Genomic DNA, 7,689 nt, shown 5'->3' on the forward strand with positions numbered 1-7,689 from the left:
CAATCTATTGCAGACAACCGAACACACTGAGACAATTTCAAATACCAAATTAATCTATGAAGCCTGTTTTTGTCCAGAGAAAACCAGGGGGTGAGAAAAGGCAAGGACCAGGTCAGGATTTGAACCTTTAGAAACAAGACTGCAAACCACTCCACCTAGAAGACACTCGAATGGACCTTTATTTAGATTTGCAGACTGCATCAACTGCTTACTACCAAAGAAGCAGGAGATGTTTAGTGTTCTACAGGTTCTATGACCAGGAAAAAAAGGCTTCCAGCTTCAAGTAACGTTTCTTTGGTTTGTGTTGACGAGAGAAACCTGAAGAACCAAACCCAGAAAGGTCTTTATTTGAGGGTGACTAGACAACATGAAGCTGATCTGTCACTGACCTGTTGGCTCTGAGGTTTGCAGTGACCCATCCATGAGGAATCACATAGTTATCCTAGCTTCAATAACATTTTTTATTAAAATCAACAACTGGTTTCATGGAAAGGGAGACATGGGAAATCTAAGGGTGGAGAGTTGTAAATGTGCATGGCAGGGGGGCCAGCCGGGGGCCTCAAAACCTCGTTTCAGCTTTCAAACAATGAGCTGGGAAGAATTTTCTAGGAATTAAAAAAAAAAAAAAAACACGCAGCAGGAGGTTGATTCAGTAACATGCAATTGCTATGAGTTGACAAAACCTTCATAGCTGACATCCACCAACAGGAACACCAAAGTCAGACATAGTTCATGCATGAAGACTGGAAGGATGGCGCGGGTCCAAACGGTAACATGAATCAGATGCGGTGTAGCCGCTGAATGGAAAGCGGACTGCAGCCGTAACCTGAGCCCTGAAGAATTTTCTCCTCTCGCGTTCCCCGGAGATCTGCTAGAAGAGGTTTGTTCCACTGGTCTTGGTGGGGCTCACTGTTCTCGTCATTATACTTGTAAAAAACACGTATCCCAGGATAATGCTGCCATAAAAACCCTTAATAGGAGTGGAGTCATTGTTGTTTACAAGTTAACACCCACAAGGGATTCCATCACTTTATAAGTGCGACTTTTTTAGGAACTTTAGTAACAAACTGAGTTGTTTTAATAAATGCACATCTGGTAGTAGTTTTTTTGACTAAACAATCCAAACAAGTCGTCTTTTACTAACTGAATTGGGGACTGACCGGCTTACAATGTCTGGAGCTCATGAATATTCTAGAGAAGTTCAATCGTTTGACCTGCAGTAATCTGTTAAGGAACTGGACACTTCTTCTTCTTCTTCTTCTTCTTCACCACTGCACCACGGCCGGGGCCACCACTGCACCACGGCCGCCCCGGCGGTCGACTCCTGATCAGAAGTGAGCGGGTTCGACTCCGCCTTGCCCGCCCATGTGTCAAAGTGTCCTTGGGCAAGACACTGAACCCCAAATTCCCTCTGGTGGGAGGTTGGCGCCAGTGTTCTGCAGCGGAGCCACCACCAGTGTGTGGATGTGTGTGTGAATGGGTGAATGGGTCTGTGACTGTGAAGCGCTTTGGGCCCTCGAAGGAGGGTAGAAAGCGCTATACAAGTATACGCCATTTACCATTTACCATTCTTCTTCTTCGATTAGGTTGGAAAACATCTCACCACCAACTAAAGCTGGGGGTTATTAGGAAAACTTGGAAGTGCAAAGGAGAAGCTGGGCGTTTCTCCGGTGTAAACGAACCTCCAAAAGTTTCACAAAGAGATACAAAACACACTATGGAGAGCGTCCTGTCCCTGACCCTCGAACCACAGTCTGGTTCCTCTGGACTAAACGGCTACCGTCCCAGTCTTTGCTGCCCTCCTCTATAGTCCTCCCGCCAATCTCTCTTTTACTAGACTCTGGTCTCAGAAAAGATCCCGCGCCTGCTGCTAACAGCATCGGGTTCTGGGGGGCTTGGATGGGCGGGACCTGTGGAAACTGTTTAGAGTCGAGCAGGTCTTTGTATTGGATCTCAGGCCTGATCATCCTCAGACAGGACATTCTGGTGGCATTGTCCAGCCCGGGCTGGAGCTCATACCCCAGAATTCTAACAAATCCACTTTGGAAGGGCCGGATATTCTTATCCCGGATTCGGTGAGCCTCCACAGGCTTCCCGCCGTCTCTGAGGCAAACCCTGGCGAGATGTTCCCTCCTCATCCTGAGGAGCGCAACTTCTCGCTCCATCTGCTTGCGGCCGAATCTATCGATTTCCTCCCAGAAGGTCCGGTTGAAGGCTTTGTACAGGTACCAATCTAAGGCATTCCACTGCCGCAGCTTCTCCCGCTGATCCTCAGTCAGCGACAGGTTGGGCGGCATCCTGGCTTGTGAGCGTCCACCTCCGACGCCAGCCGCCGCTGCCGCTTTGCCCATCCAGATTCCGCTCACTCCTCCAACGATGGGCTTCTGTTGGCGAGCGTTAAGGCTGAACGAGACCACGGCGTCCAGTGGCCAGCAGAGGGCATGCCTCAGCAGAATCATGGACTGGTCAAAGTACTCCGATATCAGAATCAGCTTAAAGGTCCGGCGGATCAGGTCCTCTCCGCGCTGAGCCAGCGCCACAGAGAAGTTAGCATTGTGGTCCAAGCCGAAGTCGAACCACAGGAGGTTGCGGGCGTACTGGTTGTTGCGGAGGCGGGGGTCGTAGTATCTGTTGGGGTCGTCCGCAAACTCCCCCAACCCTTTGGCTTTCCTAAAGGCAGGAGCTACTTCTTTGTAATAGGCGAAGGAGGATTCGGTCAGAGCCACCGGATCCCTGATGATGGAGAAGTAGAAGGTGTCTGCAGGCATCACCTTCTCCACCTGCAACCGAGAGACAAAGCAGAAAACATCAACCTGAAGCAGTCCAACTGCTAGATAGAACAAGGAAATCTGGATGAACAAATAAATCAATTATTACAACTTCAGTCCTGTTATGTGTTTAAGTTTAAGTCGTTAAACAAAAACCCAGACTATTTAAAACGGTGCGTCGTGTTGTCATGGTAACAGCTCCAGTGTGTGCAGCGACTGCGCTCATCTCTCGCTGAGGGCGGCACGAGAAAATAAACGAAGCATCATTTCAGAGGGAAAGTTCCACTCTTCCTGCATGTTTTTGTCAAGATGATGAAACTAAAGTTTATTTCAAAGTAAATTCTAAATGGTTGAATTCCTCCGCTGTGTTTCATCTCCTCCTTCTTAGATTCTTTTCTCTATTTCTTTTCTGCCAGTCTTAAAAATGATCAAATTAACCAATAAGTTTCATACTGTCTAGCTGTTAAGATAAAATAAAAAGTTTGTGGTCAATGTTTTTTAAGAATTGCTCAGAAAAGTGTTCCTACTGTTTTTGATGTTTTTAATTACAGTACTCTTGAGCTGATGTTGTTTATAATTGTTTACAAGAGGGATAGTGGTGTAAAAAACAAAATGGAAGTCTGTTATAATAAAGATTGCCTTTATTACAACTATATCACACTTACAATGTATTTCTCACATGCTACACAACTGTTGTCATTAAAATGACCACAAAGGTTTGGAGAATTGCTCCTTGAAACACTCGGTGATCAGAGTCGCAGGTGTAGGATGGTCCGGATAACCTTGTCTTGGCTAACTCACCTCCATCTTATTAAACCTCATGTGGTTGCCCATGATGTGGAACTCCACCACTCTGGGACCCCGATAACCCTTGACTCTGTGGGCGTTGAAGGGCAGCGGGTATCCCAGCTGGTAGCCCAGCGGCAGGGCGAAGCGGAGGCTGTGCTCTTCTCCGAAGCGGTACAGCATGTTGAGCACCGTGCTGCTGGCCGTCTTGTGGGTCTTCAGGAACATGATGTGGTTGTGGGGCTGACAGGAACCCAGCGAAGAGCCCTGAGCGTCAGGGGATGAGAAGATGGAGTGCACAGCTGGCTGCACTCCGCTGGAAAACATCCCAAAGGAATAGAAGAACCAATTACTTTCCATTTTTCACTTTAAGTGTTTTACAGCGAAGGGACTCTGAGCTAAATATAATGTTAGATCAGATAAGTTAGTTTCCTGTGAAAACATCTCTGAAAAACAGGAATGTGGAAACGTCTGGAACCTCAGGGCAGCATTCAGCTTAGAATAAACACAAATGTAGACATCCCATCAGATATAGGAAATCTGCTGAAAATCAGCTTTTGAAGCATAAATCAAAATGGATCTGCCCCATGAATCTAAACTATCATCTGAAAAGAGATCAAATCAGTCTTTCCTGTCTACGAACAAGAGCATCAAGTAGTTTGGAATTCTATAGTCAGAATGAAGTGAAGCTGAAGACAAACCAAATGCAATTTTGTTCTTTTTGAGTCAGTGAGACCAAACTCATTTCATGTAAGTCTTGTTTTAATGTCAGAAACAAATGAAAGAAGTTGCATGATTCATTAAAGATTTAATTACTATAGTCTTAATTGTCTTTACTTTTACTTAGCATATAGCTTAAATGCTTAAGATGTGCGTTTTACATTCAGTTTATATATGAACCAACTAAGTGAGCAAAAATAATCAGTGATTAGTCGACTATTAAAGGAATCATTTGTGGCAGCACTAAATCATAAACCTCGTTTCCACTGAGCGGTCCGGTCCGGTAAGAGTGGTACAGTACTGTCTAGTTAATTCTGGTGAACGCTTCCACTCAGTTAAGCGGCCTTTCTACTGAACCGCTTGTTTTGCGTGGTGTTGACCGCTAGTGTGTCAGTATTTTTAACTAATAGCCTAATCACTCATTATCATTACAGCCATTATTATTATTTTCTTTTTCCTAACGATATTTTGGTAATGTGATATCACACCTGAAAAGTTTTATAGCAACTTAATAGCGGTGAGGCTGCAAAGAAATGCTGTTAATTTCTTGATTTCTTGTTATGCTGGTATTGTTTTTGCTTTGCTCCTCCTAGTGGCTGAATTGCGCATTGCCCCCATTTCTTTATATAATCATAACCTGCCACAGGTATGCGCTAGAAATTTGCTTTTTTTTAATCTCCAAAATCCTTTTATTTTTTTCCCTTCATGACTGGGCCACGGGCCGGATGTGTGACACCCCTGGTTTAATAGGTCAATTTTACAATGGAATTGCTCAAAATACCGTACCAATAGTACCAGACCGCTCAGTCTAAATATTACCTTTGCCACACTTAAGAACCATTTTTGAATGAAATATTAGTTAATTTTGTGAAATCTTTTTCTACTTGGAAGTAAGACGATTTGATCTCTGAGGCTCCTCCTTTTGCTCTTTATGGGCGCCGCCCATTTCATGACGTAACCGCAGAGACTCTTCCTCACTTTATGATGTCACAATGTGAGAACCCGCTTGTTTTTGTGAGTTGGAAGGGGCTGGTGCTCAGAACACAGGATTACTCAGAAATGCATTCATGGATCAAAATATCGCTTTGAGGCTCTTTATAGTGAGGAATGAACAGTATAATGCACTTGAAACCTCAAAAAGTTGATTTTTTTTATTATATAAGCTCTTTAAAAGTTTTTTGGTTTAAACTAACAGTATAAGAAAAAATCTGAAAATATATTATTTATATTTTCGTGTTCAATTTAAGACATATTTTAGTACTTTAAAGCATGCCTTGATAATAAAAGATAGATTTTGCTTTTATTAGCATTTAATCAAATGTCAATTTATGTCCTATTTAACCATTTCTTTCAGGTCAGACCATCAACGTTTGTCAATGCTAAAGTGGTTCTGCTAATTCACTTTGATGATGAAACCGTCATGTAATATGATGCAGAAAAATGCATTTATATACATGTATAAACCCTGACCTCCTGTTGAAGATGACCCCCAGGAGCTGTCCGGCAAAAACAATGGCCACAAACAGCAGCAGGGCTTTCCACATCCATAACGGACCCACGCGGCCGCACACCAGCCATCGCAAGATCCTGGGAAGAGAGGAAGAGGAGGATGACACCAAGATGAAAGGAAGAGGGAAGTTCACGGAGGACTGGAATCAAAGCTGAAGACATAGTAATATGAAAAAAATATATATATTTTTAAAGATTAACTACAGATTTTAAACCTAAAGAAAAAAATGTAAAAGACGGAGCAGAGAAGAAGGAGGAGAGGGTGAGGACGGAGGTTAAAACAAGGATGAGTCACCACAGAAATGTAAAAAAAGCATCATCAGTGGGAGGAAAGAAGATGAAGATAAAGGACACTGTGATTCAGCGCTTCTAGATTTAGCATCCCTGCTGTCAGTTCACTGACCTCTGACAAACAGTGGGTTGTAAATAAAGATTATTGCTGAAGGCTGGTTACTCTGCAAACAACACCCTGCTTCTTTCAAAGAGCAGACAGTTTTTTTTATTGCTGTGAAGACGCTTTCATACAGTTCTTATTGGACATCTGATGTAAAAACGAGTTCTTTCCTGGCGCCTTTTGCTCTCAATTGAAGGCCATCTCATCAATGAGTCATACTGGGATTTAAAGGATGGATCATCAAAAAGATTTTAACATAAAGCTAAAAAAACACATCAAAGATCCACATCAGAGGATTCTGGAAAGAGTTAAATCCATCTTTTAATCAATAAAATAGTTTTTATTTCAGTGGATAAGGAGTTTCTAAACTAGTGAAATGATCTTAAATGAATCCAGCAGAAGTCCGTCTTTGGCCCAATCCAAATTCTACCCCTCCAACTGTAGGGGCATGTGGAGCAGCAGGCGTGTCCTAAATTGGTTTTTTAACGGGTAGCCAAAAGGACTGAGTGTCCCTCCACTTTGTCATGCTAGGAGGAGAAACACATTTCTGCACATGGTACGCTCTGAAGTTTACATTTAAATGTAAGTAATGACTTCTTCTTTTTGCATGATTTTTTAGAGTTATAAAACCAATGTTTTTATGTACTTTCAGACTGCTAGCAGCTAGGCGCTAACGTAGATGACTGGCGACTGCTAGTGCCTTAGGAATTTGAAGACCAACATCCCTCCCTAACCCCTAACTACTAAAGAAAACTATATTGTGGGGGACTATATAGTTCCCTGCAATTCCGACACCATTCTCACTACTTTGCTTTCGGTTTTCCAAACGCTGGATATGACGTCACCGATTTCACAAAGTCAAAATCCAATCAATACGGACATTTCACGACTTTTATTTAAGACTCCACTGTGTTCTGATGGTGAAAATGTGGATGGTTTATTCAAATATTACATTTTAACACGTTTTTTTGTTCAAAATTGTTCAACCGCAATGCATCGTGGTCTATATTCACTAATCTAGTGAGCATCAATTATTATTATATTTATTATTTCTCTTCGTCCCCTGTGGGACATAAGGCCGCCACAAACTGCTTCCACCACAGCTTATCCCTAGCCCTGTGTTGTGCTTCTCCTAGGGTGAGCTGATTTTCCGCAAGTTCTGATGTTATTGTGCGGCGCCATGTTGTTCTGGGTCTCCCAGGTTTTCTCTTTCCTGGAGGCGTCCACCTTAGGGCTACTTTGGCGGTGCGATCCGGCTCCATGCGAAGGACATGCCCCAGCCACCTCATACGCCTACACTTGATGTCATCAGTAAGGTATCTGGTCTTCGTCACTTTGAAAAGATCTTGGTGAGCATCAATGCACGCCAGTTTATTGCAAAGACTTCTGGGCAATTTCTATTGTACCAGATTTTGGATTTAGCAGATTTGGGCAGAACTAGAAAATGGTGAACTCTATGTAGTGAGTAGGAGGGAATTCGGAGATAGACTCTATTTTTCCATAACTCTTATG

At 43.1% G+C, this 7,689-nt stretch overlaps 1 protein-coding gene across 1 annotated transcript in view; it reads right to left on the bottom strand.

Annotated features, from left to right (window-relative positions):
• Nucleotides 1-1,453: 1,453 nt before the first annotated feature.
• The window catches only part of gal3st4 (galactose-3-O-sulfotransferase 4), a 17,987-nt gene continuing 11,751 nt past the window's right edge, over nucleotides 1,454-7,689 (bottom strand). Inside the window, exons 2-4 of the mRNA XM_024287493.2 lie at nucleotides 5,745-5,861; nucleotides 3,570-3,870; nucleotides 1,454-2,780 (exon numbers count right to left, since the gene is read on the bottom strand). Of these exons, the coding sequence (XP_024143261.1) occupies nucleotides 1,716-2,780; nucleotides 3,570-3,870; nucleotides 5,745-5,861 (1,483 nt within the window). The 3' untranslated portion in view covers nucleotides 1,454-1,715. The remainder of the gene's footprint in view (nucleotides 2,781-3,569; nucleotides 3,871-5,744; nucleotides 5,862-7,689) is intronic.

The sequence above is a fragment of the Oryzias melastigma genome, linkage group LG18 (assembly GCF_002922805.2).
Source record: "Oryzias melastigma strain HK-1 linkage group LG18, ASM292280v2, whole genome shotgun sequence".
In the NCBI taxonomy this organism is placed as follows: domain Eukaryota; kingdom Metazoa; phylum Chordata; class Actinopteri; order Beloniformes; family Adrianichthyidae; genus Oryzias; species Oryzias melastigma.